General features: G+C 34.6%; 4 protein-coding genes and 1 non-coding gene across 6 annotated transcripts in view; 1 reads left to right on the forward strand and 4 right to left on the reverse strand.

The window, feature by feature from the left end:
• Window positions 1-13834, reverse strand: part of LOC114743857 (disease resistance protein RGA2-like) — a 34477-nt gene extending 20643 nt beyond the window's left edge. Inside the window, exons 1-2 of one of the 2 annotated variants that reach the window (XR_003740033.1) lie at window positions 12644-13834; window positions 11095-11566 (exon numbers count right to left, since the gene is read on the reverse strand). Coding sequence is in view for 1 of the 2 variants with exons in the window: in XM_028932063.1 (XP_028787896.1) it covers window positions 12700-13458 (759 nt within the window). In the remaining variant the exon portion in view is untranslated. Of the gene's footprint in view, window positions 1-11094; window positions 11567-12643 lie in introns of those variants that run through there. The other variant, XM_028932063.1, reaches the window with a different exon arrangement.
• On the reverse strand, window positions 9670-10611 carry LOC114743859 (uncharacterized). The gene is made up of 2 exons (XM_028932064.1): window positions 10297-10611; window positions 9670-10067 (listed from the first exon to the last, which is right to left on the reverse strand). The coding sequence occupies exons 1-2, from the start codon at window positions 10556-10558 to the stop codon at window positions 9994-9996; spliced, it is 336 nt and encodes a 111-aa protein (XP_028787897.1). The 5' UTR covers window positions 10559-10611; the 3' UTR covers window positions 9670-9993.
• Window positions 13835-13893: 59 nt separating the features above from the next.
• Window positions 13894-16083, reverse strand: LOC114743860 (putative disease resistance protein RGA3). The gene has a single exon (XM_028932065.1). The coding sequence runs from the start codon at window positions 15967-15969 to the stop codon at window positions 14416-14418; it is 1554 nt and encodes a 517-aa protein (XP_028787898.1). The 5' UTR covers window positions 15970-16083; the 3' UTR covers window positions 13894-14415.
• Window positions 16084-16958: 875 nt separating this feature from the next.
• LOC114743856 (uncharacterized) lies at window positions 16959-18131 on the reverse strand. Its single transcript, XM_028932062.1, has 2 exons — window positions 17333-18131; window positions 16959-17239 (listed from the first exon to the last, which is right to left on the reverse strand). Exons 1-2 carry the CDS (start codon window positions 18129-18131, stop codon window positions 16959-16961), a joined length of 1080 nt encoding a protein of 359 aa, XP_028787895.1.
• Window positions 18132-22987: 4856 nt separating this feature from the next.
• TRNAV-AAC (transfer RNA valine (anticodon AAC)) lies at window positions 22988-23061 on the forward strand. The gene has a single exon. It is a non-coding gene; the product is annotated as a tRNA-Val (tRNA).
• Window positions 23062-24028: the final 967 nt, after the last annotated feature.

A 24028-nucleotide genomic window follows, 5' to 3' on the forward strand; every position in this document is an offset into this window, starting at 1 on the left:
GTATCTATATTTAGTGTTCGATAATGTCTCGAATAAGATTGTTTTCAATAATTTTTTCTAATTTTTAATTTGCTTCCTATACGTTTTTTTCTCCTTATTAAATCTTTTAATTTTACTCTTTTAGCATTATTAATTTTATATAACTCTGATCTATTAGCATTATTAAACCACGAACAAAAACTAAGTGTGCGCCTAACATAGTAAAGTTAAACGGTTTAATACGAAAATAAAAACTCAATGGTACCATATTAAAAATTAAAAAAAATATAGATATCGCAAGAATAATTTTCTCTTTACAGAATACATGTGAACGTGCTTGTAAATATTTATATTAAGCAGATTAAAACAACCAGTGAACATAACTCGCATGCTTTAAGTCCCTAATTTTAAATGAGTTCCCCGAAAATATGGAAGCAGAGATTTTTCGGTTCCAAAGTCAAACACAAACTGCAGTAAAGAAATACTATAACATATAGAAACTCTCTGAAGAAAATAATGATAATGTGATTGTGAGTCACTTAAAAAGAAACACCGCAACATACTCTGCATTCTCAAAATTGGACAATTTATGAACTACTGGGACATTCTATAAATTTGCAAATTTTGAAATCAACCTAGTAACACCTTGTTACTTTCTTATGACATATCTAGTATAGGGATTTTCAAATTTGAAAAATTAAAAAAAAAAGTTTGTTTTAAAAGGCATATTGACTGGTAGTAAATTTTATGAATAAGTGCAATGTGTTCCATGAACATTAACTTAGTAGATAAGATGTCATAGTCCCATACTAGTGCGTGATTAGCTTATGAAAAAATAAATACCTCGGCAGTATATTGTGCACATAAAATAACCAATTCATGCTTTGTTCCTTGTGACAGCTTTGATGGCAGAGACTAATAACTAATTTAATCGATCATTTATGATTTTTCAATGCAAAGCTGTGGATATGATTTCCGAACTTCAAAATTTAGTCCTTAGCTTAAGGAAGGAAGAAGATGAGCAGAAAGACTTTTCAAGTCAAAAAAGAAGCAAAACCGCGTGGTACAGCAATGCAATGCTTGATCAAATGCCGTCGAAAGTACATGGAAGCAAGCAAGCAATACCACACGAAAATCACAGACGCTTTCTTGCAAGTTGTGCGAAAAGAAAAGTACAAATAATTACCCTTCGTATGGGTTCAGGAGGCTTGTAAGCTCTTCCACTCTAAATTTTTGGGATCCAAAAGTTTGAATAACTTCTTTTAAAAAAAAGCTTGACATTATCATGATACGTATATAAATTCACAGTATCAAATTATGCTCCAAATTGAATAAAATTGTGTGATTGCAATAATATATTAATGTTTAGAAGTAATACTTGCTCCCCTCCAAGATGTATAAGTTCATCATTAGGAGGTTTGTTTTAATTCTAAAATATACGAGTATAAGACTTTAACCTCTTTTGTCTCACATAATTTTTTTTTTTTCAAACTACCTCCTATAATTAGATTCATGTATAATGTCTGAGGTAACACTCTGATTCCTGTTATAAACGACTCGTAGGAGAAAAAATTGATTTCAAATACTACCTTCGGTCCTAATTATAAGACCCAGTTGACTAATTTGAGGAGATTAAGGAAAGAAGTTAAGTTAGTTATTTGTAATAAATATGTATTGTCTTTTCTAAAATATCCTTATTAATCAACTATATTGGCTAGGACTATCATTATTAAAAGGACTATCTTGGAAAAAAAATGCATAAATATGAGAGACAAAGTAGATTGGGGTCTTATATTTAGGATCAAAATAAAAGTCAAACAGGGTCTTATATTAAGGACCGGAGGTAGTATAAATTATTTAGAGAGTTATTAATGATTATTTTTTAATTTCATACTATTTATTTTTTATTTAAAAGAGAGAATGCATTCTTATTGTTACAAGCCTTTATTTTGAAACTCAGGCCCGCCGCCCCGAAAGCTACTCTCCCTTTCTCAGAATGTCCAACAAAGAAAATTGCAATATCCGGATAAATAATAAATTTATCATTTTGACTAAAAAAACTCGGGATTGATCTGCAAAGTAATTGTCGAGTGCCAATTCGAAATTGAATATTCTTGTAAATAAAACTTGAAGACTACAGTACATATAAAATACAAAACCGGATTTTATATGTTTGATTTTTTTATAGAAAAAATTAATTTATTAGTCCTTATAGTTTTATTAGATTTGGAATTAGGTCCTTCTGGTTTTATTTCTTTTTATTACATCCTTATAATTTATTTTGCCAAAGCTTTAAGTCCTTCCGTCAAAACACCGTTAATCCATTAACATCCACCTGCTTTCTTTATATCTCTTGTAACACAAACACTCTCGTCAGAACCATGACACTAAAGCCAGTTACTAAGCGAAACTTTCTGCCGCCGACGATATCAACGGTATCAATAGCAGGTCCAGTAGTATTGTTGAGCTGTCAAAACTGTGGCTGTAGAGTTTGCGGTGATATGGATGTTCTAGTACTTCTTAATCTCACTGTCGATTCAATTCCCAGCAACCTTGCAGCAATTAGAGGTCATCTAAGGAATCAGGATGAGAATCATGTATTAGATGAGATAGTAGAGAGAAATTTGAAGCGGCAGAAAGGAGGGAGGATTGATTATATGAAGTAAGAGGTAGACCTATTGCCAAGGAGGTTGTGAAGATTAACGATGAGCTCATCTTGTTAAGTGAAGTTTCCTTGCTCGAGATCAAGTTGGAGATAGTTAATGCATCTAATTTTGCAACTCTTGCCACATCAAAGCAAAATATAGGCATACACATGGAGAGAGAGTAAGAGGACATGGGGAGAAAGGATCAATTGAGAGAGGGAGAATTGAGTGAGGAAAGGTGGGGTAGAAGGAGGAAAGGGATAAAATTAAAAAAGGCAAGATGGTGGAAAGCTGAAAGACGAAGAGGAGGGAACTACAATCAAACTAGCCATTGTTGGTCCTGAAAAGATGAGGGAGAAGGAGAGCTGCTAACTGGGGAGAGAGAAAGCGAGTCTTAATGCATTGCACTGGCTGTGTTTTGACAGAAGGACTTGAAGCTTTCACAGAATAAAGAATAAAGATCGAATAAAAAGAAATAAAATTAGAATGACTTAATTCCAAATCTAATGAAACTATAAGGACTGACAAATTAATTTTTTCTTTTTTATATTGTCTTTTTTAAAATGTTGGAAATTAAAACTTTAGATAGACAAGAAACAAATTCTTTTTTATTATTAAATTGTACAAAACTCCTTTCAACTTAAAATCTGTTTTTTTTTTTTAGCCAGCTCAACTTAAAATCTTGTACGCACAACCCATTCAACTTTTAATAATAAACCTCTCTAGACTTTGATGTATTGCAGATGTCTCACCATTATCAATTATCTACCCTGTTAAATTTTCTTTCTACAACTTTACAACAACAACAACAACAAAACCTTGTCCCACTAGGTGGGGTCAGCTATATGGATCGCACGACGTCATTAAGTCTTATTCAAAGTCAAATCTTTAGATATATTGTTAATTGAAAGATCTCTTTCAATGACTTCATTAAGTGTTGTCTTCGGTTTTCCTCTACTTCTTTTTAGAGGACTTTATACTATTTGATCAACTCTTCTTACCGGTACGTCCCAAGGCCTTATTTGCACGTAACCAAACCATCTCAATCGGTTTTCTCCATTTTCTCATTAATAGCGGCCACTCCAACTTTTTCTCGTATATGTTCATTACGGATCTTGCCTTTTCTTGTATGACCACACATCCATTTCAACATTCTCATCTTAACAACTGCCACTTCATGTTCATGTTGTCCCTTTAAAGCCCAACACTCGCTGTCATATGGCATTGCCGGTCTTATAGCAGTGCGATAAAACTTTCTTTTGACCTTATTTGGTACTTTCCGATCACAGATAACTCCTATCGCTTTTCTCCATTTAAACCACCGAGCTTGAATTCTATGACTAGCATGTCCACCAATTTCATCATTTTTTTGTATAATTGATCCCAAATATTTAAACATTTTCACTTGTGAAATGATTTGATCTCCCAATCTGACCTCTAACTCTGCACTAACTTGTCTCTTATAAAAAATACAATGTATATATTTTGTCTTGTTTCTACTCAAACAGAAACCCTTCGATTCTAAGGTTCTTTTCCATGTCTCAAGTTTAGTGATAATCTCTTCTTTTGACTTTGCTAATAGAACCATATCATCAGCACAAAGCATGCACTTCGGGATTTCTTCTTTGATATGCTTAGTTAAAACATCGAGAACTAAATTAAACAGATAAGGGCTCAAAGATGATCCCTTATGTAGGCCAATCCTTATAGGAAAATCCTTTGTCTCACCACCTGGTGTTCTAACACTAGTTGTGACCCCCTCATACATGTCTTGTATGATTTTGATATAAGCGACACGTATAGCTTTCTTCTCCAAGGCTCTCAAAAGCACTTCTCTAGATACGCGGTCATAAGCTTTTTCCAAATCAATAAAAATCATATGCAAGTCTCTTTTATGGCTTTGGTACTTGTTTCATTAGCCCCCTCAGTAAATAAATTGCTTCTGTTGTCGATCTTCCTAGCATGAACCCGAATTAGTTTTCAGAAATACAAGTCTCTAATCTCAACCTATGCTCCATCACCTTCTCCCACAATTTCATGATCTGGCTCATGAGTTTAATCCCTCTGTAACTAGCACAATTCTGAATATCCTTTTTATTCTTGTAAATAGGTACTAAAGTATTTTTTCTCCAATCATCAGGCATTTTATTGGAGCGCAAAATCTCATTGTATAACTTAGTAAGCCATAGCACCCCACCTTCACCCAAACACTTTCAAACTTCAATAGGAATACCATTAGGTCCAACTGCTTTATTATTTTCTATTTTCTTGAGAGCTTCCTTAACTTCACCGACTCAAATTCTTCAATAAACATTTTCTGCAACTTTAAGTTATATAAAAATATTCTCTCAGATAAAATTTAATGTATAAATTTACCGGTTCTAAAAAATCACCTACATTCTTGCAATTGATCTTAATAATAGCATCTTTTGGTTAAAATCATTTCTTAAAATTTAAATTTTTGAACTGAAAATTTTACGGAGATAACAAAACGAAATGAAAAAAATTAGTTTAACTAGAATGAGGGCGTGCGGTGCAGTTTGGATGCATTTCAAAGGCGAAGGGTTGAAAATTAGAAGATCAGTGGTAGCATAATTGAAAGTCCATTAACAGTGGGATCCAACGCAGCTTCGCATCATTCTAGTGGGCTCGATTCAATGGTCAAAAGTCTTTTTTTTGTTTAATTTTTTGAGTAAGGATGCTTTTTTGTCGCAGCAGCATGGGCTTCTAGTTGGAAAATTTTTTTTGCGTGTATCCGATTAGATCAACATTTGTAACTAATACAACCAACAGGGGAGCAGAAGAGGCTAGTTTTTTATAACATATTAAACTGAGATTCAAATTCTCATTGAGAGATATGCTCATATTTAATACTCAACAATATCTTGAATAGGATTACTTCCAATGGATTAATATACTTGCGTAGGAAAAAAATACATTTATAACTAATGCATGCGAGACAGAAGTGCTACGTACAACAGCAAACTAGCGGAGATCTTTAGCATGCGCTCTAAAATGAACATCCAAATTCTTAACCCTTCATACAATACAATAGAGGCAGTTATGTGGTAAAAATTAACGGGCTCTTTTATAAGTTTGAAAAAAAGATCCTGCTCTAAAGAAAAGTTACTTGATCGCGGTTAATATTGACATCTTTCGGCTTGATATTTTGAGATAGGTCTGCAAAATGGATCCCTAATCACATCAAATTGTATTAGTGAGTTGATTTGTCAAATGTTGTATAATGATTCCTTCTTGTTACAAACGAAGCCAATGCTATGAGGGAATAGGCAGTGGGGTAAAGCGGCATGAGTATGGATTGAAGACGTCAAGCTCATTGCGGTTGCTGTATGAGCTATCAGCACATTGGTTATGCAGGGCATTTCAATCAAGTGCCTCTTTTTCTTGTTCTTTGTATTTACGTATTCCAAAGTTTGTGCTGGGAACCCAGGTCTGTTGTTTACTTTTTTGTCTCCAGTATCCATCCTAAATGAATTAGCTGTTGCGTTTCTTATCAGAAGTTTTGTTTTGTGTGCAGAAAATTCTCCTGCCTTGTGGTCTGCCCCCAGAGAGAGAAGAAGATTGGGAATTGCCATCTGGATCACATAGTGGATCGTCACTGCCGGTTGTAGCATTGGACCATTTATCATATTATGTTGGTCAAATGGTTGTATTACTTGTATGGCACTGATTAGAGTTTGTTTTGTCCCCTGTTAGGGTTCTAGTGGCTCTGGCATCATTTGCTCTGGAGCTCAGAAATTTAGACAAGAGGATAATGTGCTTACTGCTTTGTTTATTTATAGTGTTGTCTTAATGTTTTCCACAAGAGCAAATCCTTTCTAAACTCAATATTGCATTTCATTATCGTGAATAAAATTGAGAAGGACATGATATCATTGGTGTTTTTGTTTATATATTGAGGGCATATTCGTTAATTTCTTGTCACAACTCACAACGCTAATCTCCCCTTTTTCAAGCCACTGTTATCCTCTTATCATTCATATTAAATTACAAATTAAAAGAAAATCACTCTTGAAAAAGTTCAGTTAAGAAAAACTGTTGAAATACTGTTCATTCAAGTTTTAATGAGTGTTTGAATAAAAACCAAATCATGATTTTAAAAGTAATTTTGTAGTATACAAAGTAAATATATAAGAAGAGTTTTATTTCGATTTGCATCAAAGTACTTTTTAAAAATGCTTTTTGATTGAACCAAATACTTTTATTAATATAAGAGCTAATTAACTGATTTGAGTGAATTACAAAAACTAATTCACCAGCCAACACTGTTTCTAGTAAAAAGAGTTTTAATTGCTTGACCATGGAGTTTTGAGTTTGAGTTTATAGGAATGCAAAAAATGTCTTTGTGAGAGCTACCTCTTATTGGATCTAACAGTGCTCAAACCTGAGTTAATTAGATAGTAAGATAAAAAAAATTACTTAATTATGAGTTTACAACAAACACATAACATTATAAATATAATTTTATAAGCTGAATAAATTAATTTAATAAAATAATAAATATAAAAGACGAAATTGATAAAAATCTTATCTTTAGTACTCAAAATTAACTGGCGGCTAGATTCTGCATTATAGGACAAGGGACGTACTAATGTTGTCAACAAGCACTATTGTTGCTTCAAGTGTCCTATTTGAGGAATTGATTACTGGGCAGTATATATCTAAACGCAAAAGGAAAACCACAATTGTAACCCTAATTTTTTAAATTGCAACGAGGATTGATGGGTAGCAAAGTTTGAATATATTTGATTTTTTCCAAAAAAAAATTTTAAGTTATGTCAAATAACACCCAAAAGTCAAATACAATAGTGACATGATTTGTAATTGCTTAATGTTTTCAATTACTATGTGCAGCTTTCATCAGTTCAGCACGTTAAATCATGTCTGTGAAAAAAAAAAGTCATATATATTCATAATAAAAATTTCATAATATTTTATATTTTTCTTTCATGTTTAAAAATATATTGAAATGATACCTATACGCACAATTTTGGAAAAACCAGTATAAAAGGTGGAGCTAACGAACATGAATATTAGTTAATCTTAATATCATATTATATATAATTTAAATTGGATATTGAAATATAAAAATATAAAAAAATATATTAAGTCAAAAAATTTAAACAATTCAAATTCAAATTCAAAATATTCATTGAGCCGAAGGAAAATTCCATTACCTGAAGACGGATGTAATTTGACGAAGGAAAAAGGAAGGCGCAAGTGGCGCGTGTATCGTTAGCGGTTGAAAATTGGCGGGTAAATGCCAGCGTGGCCTGAGCCTGTAAAAGACTTCACAGCGGATCTGCTTAGATCACTTTTACTTTTTTCTTTCTCTAAAAAAAAAAAAGGGGATCAGGTAATTTTAGTTTTAATTTTAATTTTAGTTTTTACAATAAGATACTGTCTCCGGTTTTTAATATAAAAATTAGTTAATTAATTTAAATAGATTAAGAAAATTAGTTAATTTAGTTATTTATAATAAACAAATGTTGTTTTTTCCCCTAAAATATCTTTAATAATCAAATATATTAGTTAAAACTACTATTATTACGAGGATTACGTTAAAAAAAAAGGATAAACATGAGAGATAAAATATATTAAAGTTTTATATTTAGGATCAAAATAAAAATTAAATAAGCTCTTATATTAAAGATAAGGGGTAACATTAAATATTGCATCTATGCGGACAATTGTCTCCTGGATCCTATATTACATTAAGTAATTAAGCAAACTATATTATCTGTGACTTTTAAATATAATATAATTGGACAAAACTCAGGGAAAATAATAGAAACATACATGCCGTGCTTGATCAAGCTGGTTTTAAAAAATATTAAATGGTGTGGGGAGTTCATGGAAGCAACCCCCCATGAAAATCACTTCCCCCCCCCCCCCTCCTTTTTGGGTGTGAGAAAATGACAAATAAGCACCCTTTTTATTTTATAACGTCAAAATCTTTGACATTTAGCTAGAGGTCTCAAACGACCCTTATAAGCCCATATAGGTTTGGGCTTATAATTCTCTTAATATTAAATTTTCGATGTTTCTTTTAAGTTTTATTCTCACTGATCAAGCACAAGGTTGCGCCTGAAGGCTCGAGTAATTTTTTTTCCCATAATGCATTATCATAATACGTGTATAAACTCAAAAGCATCAAATCAAGCTCCAAATTGAATAATACAAGCACAATTTAAACAACAAAATATAAATTATCTTAAAGTATAAATTTTAAATCTAAAATTAAATATTATTTAGTATTCATCTTTATCATCAAAAAATAAAGAGAACGCTTCAAATCATCGGAAAATAAATTTTCATTTTGCTTTCAATCATTTCTTTAAAATTGAATTTTTAATTTAAAATTTTAAGGAGATAAGAAAACGAAATTCAAAAGATTAGGATACTTCGTGTACTTTTTCCTCAACAATTCATATACATATGATAAAAACATTTTAATTATAAATTTATGAAACACGTTTTTACTTGAGTCACAAGCTAACTTTACTCCTGGTCCCCAAAAAAAAAGTGGGAGATAATGAGAATTGTTAATGGGGAACAGGTCTAGCTTGGATCCATTTCAATGGATTCAAAATTAGAAGATGAGTGGGAGCATGATTGAAACTTGAAAGTTTATTGACCTCTAGGCTCTGCCTCATTCTAATGGGCTTATATAAATATTCAGAGTTTTGGTTGGAGCATGCATGGGCTTGAATTTGGCAAATGGTAATTGATGCAGCAAAATTGTTTTGGTAGTATATTGTACACATAAAAATAACTAATTCATGCTTCGTTCCCTGTGACAGCTTTGATGGCAGACACTAGTAACTAATTTAATCGATCATTTATGGTTTTTCAATGCAAAGCTATGGATATGATTTCCGAACTTCAAATTTTAGTCCCTAGCTTAATAACATCGTTAATTACAGGGTGATTAAATTAATAATCTGGACAGTACCCAGGCTGAGGTTTGCCAAATATGCACGTGGAATATAATGCAATGCAACATATATCGCGTTGTTCAGAGTTGGAATCAACGCAACGTTTTTTATTGAACTTCGTTATCGTACAGTCTGGATTTTTTTCATTAGAAGGCAACTTCATTAAACAAGTAAAATGATACAGTAAGAAACGCTATTGAGCCCCTTGCATATGATACCCAAGACAGACACAAAGAACCCAATAAAACTGACGCGAAGCAAACTCTTAATACAAACAGCACAAAGAAAAGAAAAACTCTGAGCTCCAGCAAAAGCTGATGCACGAAACGAGCCATAATGCTGCCAGAAGGAACTAGGAAGACCAACACGAGCAAGAACTAAGGCGACCACTTGGGTAATTAGCTCCAAAGCTAAACACAAACCACCTTGAGGGGCCACAAAGAAGACAAGTCTGCTACAGAGAGAGAATCCCAGAAAAGAGGGGCTGGCACAATTGAATGCAAAATCACAGTAAGCATGGAAACTAGCAGCAGAAGAAAGGAAGATGCAACCTTCAATGTGAAAAATGCTCCCTCCATTCTATATTTGCAACAATGGTTCATTAATGTAATGTAATGTCACTTGGTTATAATAACCAACCCCGCTTTCTTGATCCCGAGCACGTTAAATATTGTAAATCAAGTACTTTGCAATTGCTTCATCCCTTCTCCCACCTGGTATGGATAGGAAGGGCTTGAACCGTCCCATCTGGAAAGCAATCAATTCTTCATTGTACCGAAACCAAAGGGAATGTAGACTGCGAAGAATATGTACTGAAACCAGCAGTGGTTGCTTGCTTTTCTCAAGTATCCTTGGTTCAATCATGGAAAGACGAGGAAACATGGTTTCCACATCCTCCTTTGATAATTTGACGACGTCTGGTAGCTTATAGAGCTTTGAAATCTCTTGGAACCTCACCATCATATGATCCGTCATCGATGTATTGCACACGACGCGTGTTATGTCTTTAGTTTCTTCACAGACGGTAGTTTCCCTAGCAGTGTATGGTGCATATCGTTTTTGCAATCTGCATGTTGTATAAAATATAAATCTTTGCGGGTAGGGCCACCCATCCATTGTGCCCATTTAAATTATACTGCATAAACAATGAACCTCAATTGAAACAATAAATACGAAGTAAATATGCTAGCTCAACAACACTTTCTTTCGATCTTGGCTATTTAAATTAGGGAAAACCATATTGGAGGTACTTATATTTTTTTTCAATTTTCAATTTGGTACCTGTGTGGTTTTTGTTCTTAACTAAATCTTTATTTTTCTTCTATTAACATCATTAATCCTTATGTAGAGACTAAAAATATCAATAGAACAAAGTTATAAGAGCTAATGTTGCTAAAAAGATAAAATTAAATGTTTAATTAAAGGGAAAAAAACACATAGGTACTAAATTAAAAATTGAGAGAAAGTATAGGTACTTTCAATATGGTTTTCCCTTTAAATTATTCTCTAAATGACAGTGTATTGTCATAAACAATAAACAGACCTAGTAATAGGAGTATAAACAATGAACCTCAAATGAAACAGTTAACAACAGAAGAAACCAAGGTTAGGCCATGAATCGAATGGAATGGCATAAACCCAGGATAATAACATGCACAAGGAGCACAGTTTCTGAAATGCTACATAAACATGGAAGACGGCAGAAAAAGAAAAGGAAGACGCAAATTTCAATGTGCAAAATGCTCTCATCATTCTACATTTGAAACAATGACTCGTTAAGGAAGTCACAGATTGCAAAAGATCAGAGCAAACTTAATTTCCAACTTAGAACAGTGAAATTTTCCGACACCAGCAGAATGCAGCAGGGAAGAGCACTTTCATGCTTGAACTCTAAAATTTGTCATCAAAAGACGCAACCTCCATTCTGTTGAGTAACGCGGTTCCACCCAACGGGTGGAATCTGACTCAGTCTTCAACAAAAATCTGAACATATAGAAGCAGAGACTTTTGAATTTCAAAAAGAAACGCAAAATACGGTAGTAAAATATTGTAATTTGGATTCTCAAAATTGTAAAAAATGCGAAATATGAGCATAATAAATTTGTTTATTGTAAGAATAACCTCAAGACCTGTTTATATATATAGCCACGTCGTACCTCCTTGCAAGAATCCCATTAACCATATTGAGAAAAAGGAAAAATTAATATATAACTTCCTGTAATTTCACTTCATTAGAAATTAAATCCATATAATTTTTATTTTATCATGATTTTCTCAATTATGTGCATGAGTTTTTATGCTCATAATTTGTTAATTTGTTAGAAAAACACATTAGTAGCCAATGACATGGCTCTCACTCGTGTTCAACAAGATTAATTTTACTATATGGATATAAATAAAATCAAAACCAATCAAATTATAGTATACATGGATGCAAGATTACAATGAACAGCATAATAATTTTTTATATTGATAATAAATAAATTATAATCCATCATTTTATTTTTGTATAAAAAATTCTTTTACTTTTGTATCTTATTGCATCTTATTGCAACCCATATGTAATTTAGTCAATATCCATATCAATCATAATTAACAGATTATGACCATAAGGACTAATTCTTATAATTAAAGAATTTGTAAGAAGTTACTACCTCTGATTCTTAATATAAGAACTAATTGAATAATTTGAAAAGATTGAGGAAACTAGTTGAGTTTGTTATTTATAATAAATAGCTATTTTTTTCTAAAATATCCTTGCTAATCAAATGTATTGACTAGAAGTATCGTTATTACAATGATTACTTTGGAAAAAAATAAATAAATATGAGAAACAAAATAGAATGGGGTTTTATATTTATAACCAAAATAAAAATCAAATGAGCTCTTATATTAAAAAACAAAGATAATAATTAAAAAAAATCAGAATCAGATTTCTAATTAGGTATAACAAAACCATAACAATCTCAAATTAATTTTTCTTTGAAAAAAAGCTAGAAATAAAACCCCCATGATCCAAGCAATGCGACAAATTGTATATATGGAAATTAGAGTACATACCTCTACGTGCGAACGAAATAAGACGAACAACATTGACGTTGACCAAAATATGCATCTTAATCTCTTATAACACGATGTGGAACATGAGCAATTTTGTGCCAATCCTCCCCTGTTCCCTCCTTGCATCTCTTCCCTAACTCCGAATAACCATAAATTTCCAAATATTTCAAATTTGTGAGGCTCTGAGTGCTCATCGGAAGTGACGTCAACTTGGGGCATTGAGATATATACAATGACTCAAGCGACCCAAGGTTCCCCAACCAGTTGGGCAAGGACACTAAATTTGGGAGATAAGACAAAAATAACGATCGAAGGGTCATAATATGCTCTAAAGCATCATGGATGTCTTTCACCTCCCCACATCCTTCAATAGCTAGATGTTCAAGGGCTATGAGGTGTCTAAAACCTGCAGACAGTTTGAATTTACGACAGTTAATAATATAAATCCTTTTAAGAAAACGCAACCCGTGCGACGCTTCCTCTGTTATTGTCTCAAGGTTTTCACATAGAGCAATTTGAAATTGTTCGAGAGCTTTCAAGTTGGCGCGTCCAGTTGGGAGAACTTTAAGTCTGCGAAGCCCGAAAAATCGTAGATGTTTGAGGTGCTCAAGGCCTACTAGCATCTCTTCTGGAAAGGAAGTCCACTTTCCATCTCCATTCAAATCAAGGCGTTCAAGATTGGGCAGATTTTGAATTGAACCAACTAACGCCCTGCTACATCCATTTGTAACTTGTAGTTGAGTGACGGAGGGAAGTAAAGGCAAGTTTAGTTGCGGACAATGAGTGATGTCCAACTTTGAGAGACGTGGGAACATGCTGTCTGCATCCTCCCTTGACAACTTTACAAGGCTCTGTAGCCTTGACAGCTGTAGATCTTCCAGAGCTTGGAAACCTCTGTCAACCCATCAACATAAGATTCCTCATCTATATATTGCACGTGATTCATGTCCCACAAGCTCAGACGCTTCAAAGACGGAAGTTTTGCCAGGCACGAAACACATACAAGATTTTTACAACCCCTGAGTCGTAAGGAAATTAAATCCTTGACCGTAGGATTAATCATCCATTGTGGGAGTTGGGTGCCAAGATATCCCCTTGCAACCAAACTTTTAAGTTGCGCATGAGGTTCAAGAGCTTCAAGAATTTTCTCCTCGTTTTCTTGTAAGTGGGATTGCTCATTCCTTTCCCAAGACAACTCCAATTCATTAAGGCGCTTATCAGCCAAGTTGGCCTGTTTGGCATCCGTCATGCTTTTCACTCTCTCCAAGTGCTCAATGTGGAGTGTTCCTTCAAGTTTCAAATTTCCTACTTCTTCTAATAAGAACCCTTCCTGCTCACCGACAATATATGCACTTAAGGTCTTCAAGCAAATTAGTTGACGCATCTCAGGGGCCAATCTAGATAACGACCGACACTCTTTCAAATGTAGATGACGAAGAGATTTTAAGCACTTCAACTGATCAGGCAACTTTTTGAGAGACCCACACTTGTTCAAATTCAAAATTTGCAAATTCCACAATCTACATATCGAATCAGGAAGCATTGTAAATTTACCACGAGAAAGGTTCAAGTACCTCAAATGTTTTAATTGGTCAATAGAAGATGACACCTCACTTGAAAACTTGAGGTCAAGTGCCCGCAAATGATAACATTTCAACAATCTATCACAAGTGTCAGTTTCAAAATCATAATGTTGTAGCATTATAAATGTTTTTAAGGACTTGACCTTGTTCAAATTAGATGACCATAGCTTAGGAAATTGGTCAATGTTATCAATGAGAGGTGATGAGTTCTTTCATCAAGTGGCCATTCTCGAGTGTTTTGCTATAACATTCTTCCCCCATTACAGACTGGGCTAAGTCATGAACAAGGTCATGGATCTTGAACCATGTGTCGTATGCAGATTCATCTATCTCAACATCCACAAAAAATGACTTTAAATATAATTCATTCCACACTCTGTCACCATCATCTTCCACTTCAAACCCTCCATTCGTTGAAAGGAACCCATTAGCCATCCAAAGTTCTATTACTTGTTTCTTACTCATCCTTCGATCTTTGGGGAACACTGCAAGGTAGGCAAAACACCGTCTTAATTTTGCCGGTAAATTCAAATAACTTAATCTTAAAGCAGGCAGGACAGAATCTTCTTCCTGTGGTAAATTCCAAATCTCACTTTCCTTAATGCGGAGCCACTCTTTTTCACTACTCTGGAAACGCAGAAGACTTCCTAAAGTTTTAGCAGCAAGTGGAACTCCGTTGCATTTCCTTACTATATCCCTCCCTATAGTTATAAGCTCTTCGCGTTCCTCCTCCTCCGATCCAAAAGCTCGTTGTCTGAACAACTTCCAACAATAATTTTCTGATAGTAGTGATAACTGATGGGGCGACACTGTTCCTGTAATGCGGGCAACTGTTGTAAGACGGGTAGTGATCAGAATCGAAGCACCCTTCGATCCACAAGCCAAAACGGATTTCAACTTATCCCATTTCTCTCGGTTCTCATTCCACACGTCATCCAGGACAAGCAAATATCTTTTTCTGCCAAGCACCTCTTGGAGCTGTCTTTGTAATGGTTCTAGATCTAAATCTGCACAAGCATGCCCAGTAGCTGCCTCTATTATAGCTTTTGACAGCCTTTTCAAACTGAACTCTTCAGAAACACATATCCAGATTCTTTGCTCGAAATGATTAACTACCCTCTCATCATGGAAGACGTGCTGGACAATAGTGGTTTTCCCGAGACCGCCAATACCAATAATTGGATAGACTGATAGGTCCTCCAAATTAGAAGCATCACGAACCAAAAAGTCCACAATTTTCGCCTTGTCCGTTTCTCTTCCGTAGAATTGGGGTTGAGTAATGATTGAGGTAGTTTGCCGCCATTCCATGATTTCATTCCTCCTCTCATGAACCGTCTCGCGTAAATGAAACCTCAGTCTTTCCTCAGCAATTTGATCAAGTCTTTGACTGATGTCTTTCAATTTCTTGGCAATTTTGTAACGGAACTTGACATGAGTGGGATTGAAAGAGCACAAACAAGAGGCTTGTACCTTGTCTTGGTATTGCAAGGAAAGGGTATGCGTGGAACACTCATCCAAGATGTCATCCAGCAAGTAAGCCGCATCTCGAAGCTTGCGCAGCCAATCGTTGAGAGATTTGTTGGTGAGTTGCTTCTCCTCAGCATCTTCGAGCACAGCCTTGACTGTAGTGAGTACGCTTGAAAGCCTTCTCATTTCTCCACTGACACCCAGAAACAAACCGAGCTCTTTCTGAATGAGTGAGCTCAAAGTCTCAAGTGCAACCTCAATCACAGCCTCTGTCATCGTGTGAATGACAAGATCCGATGTAGTGAGGTGTGTTTGTCTTGTGGGAAGTTGAGTAGCTAGGTTGAAACCTTGGGAATGCAGTAACGAAGGAAGAAGACGGGCAGAGAGACTTTCGAGTCAAAATGGAAGCAAAACCGCGTGGTACAGTAATGCGGTGCGTGATCAAATGTCGTCGAAAGTACACGGAAGCAAGCAAGCAGCACCACACGAAAATCAGAGACATTGGGTGTGTTTGAATTAGCGGTGGAGAGTAACTTTTTTTCAATCTGACTTTTTCAGAAGTCAGATTGAGTAAAAGTCAGATAGAGTAATGTGATTTATGTTTGGATTGGGTTTTTAAAAAAAAATCAGTTTGAAAAGCTGAAACTTGTTTAGATGATAAATGTAAAAGTAAGTTTGAATGTAAAATGACTTAAAAGGGCATGAATTCTATTAAATAGCACATATCTAATATTAGATATTTAATTATTAAAAGTAAAGAAGTAAGGAAAATAAAAATTATTAAAAGTAAAGAAATTTAATTTAGTATTATAAAGAAATTATATATATAATGTGACTATTTGTCATAAATAAAGTAATGAAAATAAAATTATTAAAATAAGGAAATTTAATTTATTGTTATAAAGAAATTATATATATAATGTGACCATTTTAAAAGAAGTATTGAAAAAAAATTATTAAAAATAAAAAAATTTAAGTTATTACTAGAAGGAAATTGAAAAATAATAAAATACTTAATTAAATATATGTAATGGATAAATATGTAAATTAGAGGTCATACATACGTAGCATTTTTAAACTAAATACATCAAATAACTAATTGGATGCCATGCTCATTGGTCTCTGATTGTGTCACGCACATGATTCATTTGTCTTGATCTAGGTAAATTTGAAGAGGATGTCTCACCAGCTTCATCATGATTGTTTTCGTCAATTGTACCTTCAGATTGAGCTTGTATGAAATCTCTATCAGTTTCAGAATTTTTTCAGAGGAAATTATGTATAACCATTGTAGCACAAACTACTTGGACTTGAGTTTTATACTTGTAACTTGGCATCTTGTCTAAGATGCGAAACTTATTCTTCCACACCCCAAAAGTCCTTTCTATAGTGCACCTCAAACTTGAATGGTAGTAATTGAAAACTTCATTGTAATTTTCAAATCCCGGTTGTTGCCTGAAGTCTGGAAGGTGATAGCGCTCACATCTGTACGGACCAAGATATCCTGGTGGAGTTGGATAGCCAGCATCGACCAAATAATACTTCCCTAATAAATCATGAAATTATGTTGACATTGTGAAATTAATGAAAATATCAAATGAATTCGATATAATTAAAATTGAAGCTACTGAAAATATACCTGGAGGTGGATGAGGGAAATCCAAGGCTGGAGTTGAGACAGCAGTGTTAAACACACGAGCATCATGTGCAGTACCTTCCCATCCCGCTAACACAAAAGTGAAGCACATGTCCCAGTCACATACAGCCATGACATTCTGTGTCGGATATCCCTTTCTCCCGATATATTTGTCTTGCTTCGAAAGACTCACCACACATCGTACATGAGTGCCATCAATTGCTCCTATTGCATCATTGAAATATGGCGAATATCGTTTATCGTTTTTTATTTTTGGGTGAGTTACAGAAAACGTAGGATCGAGTGGTTTGATATATTCCCTGGATAGACTAAGGCAAGCCTGTAATACTCTATGAAAATGCCTGCTTACAGTTTCTCCTGAATGTTGGAACCTTTCTTGAATCATCCTATTACATTGTCCATGACCAACCGTGTTCAAAAACATACCAACAATTTCTTCCACTCCCAGATACTTAGAATTTTGTAAACCATGTTCGACCAGTTTAGAGCATAATCGCATGAACATTTCTTTTTCCATTCGAAACATGTCATAACACCGAATTTCATGATCTCGCAAAATTTCTTGCACCCATAAATTACCTGTTTGCTGACTAGTTCTTCGTGGCTCTTTGCACACATAAGGCATCACATATTGACTCACCAATACAGCTACCTCTTCATATTGTGTTATCTCTTCATCTAAAAAGGAAATCAATTGAGATTGTTCATCTTCTGACTCCTCTTCAGACTGTTCATCTTCCTCCATCCACTCAAACGTAAATTGATTGTTCCAATTTGCCATAGATAATGTCACCTGTGAGTGTGGTTAAATTCAACTGTAAGAATTTTTTTAAACGACAAATAAATATTTTTAGGTATGTGCAAATAAATTTTTTTCTGTTAAACATGCAAAGACATAAAAATTAGTCTAAAAACATTCATAAGCTGCAATTACCACTATAAATAACACATGTAACTTAAAAACATTCAAAACATTCATAATCAGTCAACAAGTTACATAATTTCATAGTTCCACAAACATTAACTTAAAAACATATAATAACAACTCTGGTCCAAGTTAGACAAAATAAAGTCATAACATGCGTCCTAAAATATAGTTCAAGCAGGCGGGGGTTTCAGCCATGATGGTGGATTGTATGCCATATCCTGTAGCCATGCAACCAAGTATTCCGGCTGTCCTTTTAGTGAAACAACCATTTCCCGAACACTCTTGTGCAACAGAAGTCTTAAGCACCGGTTCCGGAAATCAGAGTTACTTGTAATTTCCTCAAGGCAGAGCACTTCGGCCGTAACCTCAGAAATTGATACCTCTTTTATTTTCTTTAGAACTGAGTTCTATCCTTAGATGCAGTAGCTATTTCACTAACTGAATCTGCTATTTGTCTTGAGGCTGGAAGTTTTTGCTTTGTTTGCCTGCTAGACCCTTCACCTCTCTTCCTCTTCCCATGGCTTCCTGAACCACTAGGTGCAGTATTTGCTGTTAAGTTTACGCCTGCCATCTCATCTGTAACTCCTACACTAGCACCTCCAAGATCTTCTTCGCTATCCCCCGATCCTTCAAGGAGATCTGTATCAACTCTATACACATTCTCTTCATCATCCTCTTGTGTCTGAGGTTGGGTTAAAGACGGTGCCAACATATCCTCTCCAGATGCTATCACACCCTTGAATATCGTGTTTAATTCATGAGCAAACTTTAACCCCTGGTACCTAAACTTTTCATATGGGGATTCTCCTGCAAGAATACAATCAACAAAAATAAAAAGCCTATAACAAGTAATAACACAGTTCATAACTCAAGATCAACAATTATATACCAGTTTTTTCTTCTCCCACCACTCATTTGTTGCCACCACTGTATTGTTTATAGGGTCCCAACCTACACCAGTCTCTTTGGTTAAATCAACCCATGTCCTCCAATCCTTCCTCAAGCTATCGAGCCTATTTTTCAATTGCTTCTTCTCATATGATTTTCCTATTTTTGCATTGAATGCAGAGTGAATGTTGTTCCACCCAGTCTTTGAAAATGATGTTCCTTGACGATTTTTCCGGTAGATTTGCTCCATGCATTCTTTAAGTAACACCTCTGTGGTGCTTGTATCCCATGTTGCCTTACTTTTTTCTTTGTTCATAATTCTATTAAAAAATGTCAATCAAGAATGCAAAAGGGAGTTACAGTGAACCAGAGCACTTTTCTTCCAACAATGCAGAAATATTATGTTTCTTTTGTAAATAAATATGAGAGGAAATATCTAATATATATAATATTTATAAATTATAATCTCACAATCATATATATTTAGGTTTGTAAAACATACTTATCAACAATAAGCATTATTGATGAATATATACGCCACTTTTTACAAACACCGATCTTCAGATTTTCAAACTAAAAAACGTATACTTTTCGGAGCTTGTGGCAAATAATTAACAGCAAAGGGGTAGTCAGTTTGCCAGAACCACAAATCATAAATAGAAACATAGAACTACAAATAAATAGAAACACAGATCTTCAAATTTTCAAACTAAAATGCGCCTACGAGTCTGACCTTGTCACAAATAACTAACAGGAAAGACAGACTAAACACAGCCAAAAAACCACATTAATCGATACTACCAAGTCAGTTCTTCCTACTACGCTACTACCAAGTTCGACAGCCAGGCCACACTAATCGAAAGAACATCAGATTAATAGCAAGAACATCATATCAACACTCCTATAACAGCCATGCGTCCGACGGCAGCCAAGAACAATCGAAGACAACCAGATCTGGGACCAAAATCGCGTATCTCTTACCAGGTGAACAAAGGAGACTCTGAGCAGTGTGGATCTGGAGCAGATGCGATCCGGCGGCGGTGAAAACGGACGGCGACGCTTGCAACCGAACAGAGGAAGAAGATGAACGGCGACGGTATTTGAAGGATCTGAACGAACGACCACAGTCTAGCCACTCCCACACAACAACCACAAACTGATAAGACGGCGGGACACGGCGATGACAACGGACGGTGACGCTGGAAGAACTGAACGAACAGAGGAAAGAACTGATGAGACGTTGGAAGAACTTGACGACGACCGACCACACAAGAACCCGAACTGTTGAGACGGCGGGAGACGGCAGGCGCACGGTGGAGACGAAGGGCGCATAGAGGGGATATGGCAGCAGACGTCGGGAGGAGTTTTTAGCTTCAGAGCGTCTTGTGGCTTCTGAGTGCGTGTGTGCGTCTTTTTTTTTTTGTCTTTGAGCTGAAGTGAAGTGAGAGAAAAAACATGCAAAGGGTCAGTTAGGTAAAAAACTTAACACACTCCAACGGTTTCTCAACCTCAGCTGCGCATCCGGAAAAAAAGCTCCTTGTATGAGCTTCTCTTAGAAGCCCATTTAAGCCTCACAAGTCAGATTGGGTAATCGCAGATCCAAACACCCAAAATCACAGCCACCCCAAAAGTCAGATTGGGACGCACGTTTGGGGGCCCAAACGTGATCCCAAACGGACCCATTGTCTTGCAACGTCTGCGAAAAGAAAAGTACAAAGTCATTACCCTTCCTAATTCCTATTTCATAGCGTCAAAATCTTTGGTATTTTAGCCGCAGTTGGGAAAACCCCTTGTATGGGTGTAGGAGGCTTATAAGCTCTTCCACTCTAATTTGTGGGATCCCAAAAGTATGAATAACTTTTTCTAAAAAAACTTTTCTTGACATTACTCCCTCCGTTCCTTATTATAATAGAAAAATAACTGAAGTATGTTGATAAAAAGAACAATTAAAATTAGTTAAGAACAATTAATGTGTAAAAAGTATAATTTTTTTTTTCAAAAATACCCTCATTAATAAGGAGAGAGAGCATGAGAGAGAACAATTAAATTATTAAAAGAAAGAGAAGTGGGAGGGAGAGAGAGTGTGAGTTGGAGATAATAAATATGGGTAAAATAAGAAATCAACACAAAAAAGTAGAGACAACTTTTAAATGTCTCTTATATATAGAAACATGCCATAAGCATCAAATGTCTCTTATAATAAGGAACGGATGGAGTATCACAATACATGAGTAAATTCAAATTTCAAAGCATCAACTTATGCACCAAATTGATTAAAATTGTGTGATTGCAAGAATATATTAATTTAAAAGTAATAATTGCTCCCGTCCTAAATGTACGAGTTTGTTTTAATTCTAAAATATATGAATATAAGAACATAAGACTTCAACATTTTTTTCTCCCATAATTGTTATTTTTTTCAAACTACCTCCTCTAAGTATATTCATGTATAATGTGTGAGGTACCATTATGATTCCTATTATAAATGACTTGTAGGAGAAAAAATTGATTTCAAATATAAATCACTTGAAGGTTTGTTAATGATTATTTTTTTTAATTTCGTCCTATTTATTTTTATTTGAAAGAGAGAAAGAGAAAAGAGATATGAGAATAATTTTTACATTCTTATTGTTACAAGTCTTTATTTTGAAACTTAGGCACGCTACCCCGAAAGTTACTCTCCCTTTCTCGGAATGTCCCAGAAAGAAAATTGCAATATTCGGATAAATAATAAATTTATCATTTTGACTACAAGAAACTCAGGGTTGATTTGCAAAGTAATTGTCGAGTTCGAATTAGAAATTGAATATTGTCGTAAATAAAACTTGAAGACTACAGTACATATAATACACAAAACCGGATTTTATATGTTTTATTTTTTATAGTCTTTTTTTAAAATGTTTAAATTAAAATTTTAAAAAGGCAAGAAACAAATTCTTTTTTACTTTTAAATTATACAAAACCCCCTTCAACTTAAAATCTTGTACACATAACCCATTCACTTTTAATAATAAACCTCTCTAGACTTCGAACTATTGCAGGTATCTCACCATCATCAATTATAAAAATATTCTCTCAGATAAAATTTAATGTCTAAATTTACCTTGTTAAAAAAAATCATATACATTCTTGCAATTTATCTTAATAATAGTATCTTTTGGTTAAAATCATTTTTTAATTTAAATTTCTGAACTTGAAATTTTACAGAGATAACAAAACGAAATGAAAAAATTAGACTAATTTTAACTTGAATGAGGGCTTGCGCTATAGTTTGGATGCATTTCAAAGGTGAAGGGTTGAAAATTGGAAGATCAGTTGTAGCATAATTGAAAGCCCATTAACAATGGGATCCAACGCAGCTTTGCATCATTCTAGTGGGCTTGCATCAATGGTCAGCATGTCTAATATTTTCGAGGAAGGATGCAAAGCTTTTGGGTTGCAGCAGCATGGGCTTCAAGTTGGAAAAAATTTTGTGTGTACGCACGCTATTAAATCAACATTTGTAACTAATACAGCCAACATGAGTTGAGATTAGTCCAAAAAAAACCTAGTTTCTTATAACATGATGAATCAAGATTCAAATTTTCATTGGAAAAGGTACTCACATTTAGTACTCAAGAGGATCTTAAATAGGATTACTTCTAATTGATCAATATATTTGCCTAGAAAAAAAATTACATTTATAACTAATGCAGGTGAGACGGGAGTGCTCCATACAATAGCAAACTAAAAGAGATTTTTAGTATGTGCTCTAAAATGAACATCGAAATTCTTAAAAAGACAATAAAATATTGCTTGGCATATTCTACCACTGTCAGCGAGGTGTCGTGGTGTAGTTGGTTATCACGTCAGTCTAACACACTGAAGGTCTCCGGTTCGAGTCCGGGCGACGCCATTTCTTTCGTCACCATTTTGATCTCAGGCTCTGTCTCCTTCTGCACCAAATGGGCTTTGTGATGTGGCCTGTGATTTCATTGTCGGTATATTTTCGCAATAGTCACTTCAAATTGTTGGCCGAGGGAATTATTACTACATCATCTGAACTAACAACCATAGCTTTAGACTCCTATTCCTATACACCTAATTTTGGTGCCTCCCCATAATGTTTCCCTGTGGCCTCATCCCCACAGTATCCCCTCTTTAACTTCACTGTCCCCTACCAAATACGCATCTCTGCGATATCAATACCCAAATTAACATTATAATTTTTCATATTTAACTTAAGTTTTACTATATTGTTCTTATATTCCGTTCTTATTTCACCCCCCTTTTTTTATCAGGATTTTTAATATAACATGTTATAAATAGTGAACGTTTGAATTTGATTTAAACAGTTTTTTTTTTAATTTCAAAATAAGCACGCAGTACTCTTGCCCTGAACCTGCTTTGTGTGAGGTTTTTGTCTTGCGTTGAAATTATGAGTCCATGGGGTCTGCTCATTATTGATTATTGTACATTAAATTACTATCAGCTCTCTATCTATGTCCCCTTCGCCGGGTCTGGATTCTCTCAGCGGCAGCATCTCTCAGCGTCTCTCAGCGTCCCAATATCTACCATCAGATTGATCTAAGAGCTCACAATATGCCATATTATCATGCTATTAAAAATTAAAAATAAATCTAATTAATGCTATAAGATTGCCTTTTTTTTTAAAAAAAAAGAACTATTCTTTTTTTAAAAAAATCTGAGTGCAATACCTAATTTCTTGGATCTATTTCTTTTAACTGAAGAGTTTATTAAGAGTCCAAATTAATATAAATTGAGTCAGATAAGACCACAAAGAGAGGCAAAGTTCTGCTATCAAGCAAAAATACTTGATATAGTTTTGCCACTCTTTATGGTTTTGCCTGACTTGATTTGTA

The sequence above is a fragment of the Neltuma alba genome, unplaced genomic scaffold (genome assembly GCF_004799145.2).
Source record: "Neltuma alba isolate B1F8T4 unplaced genomic scaffold, ASM479914v2 tig00004150_pilon, whole genome shotgun sequence".
Classification (NCBI taxonomy): domain Eukaryota; kingdom Viridiplantae; phylum Streptophyta; class Magnoliopsida; order Fabales; family Fabaceae; genus Neltuma; species Neltuma alba.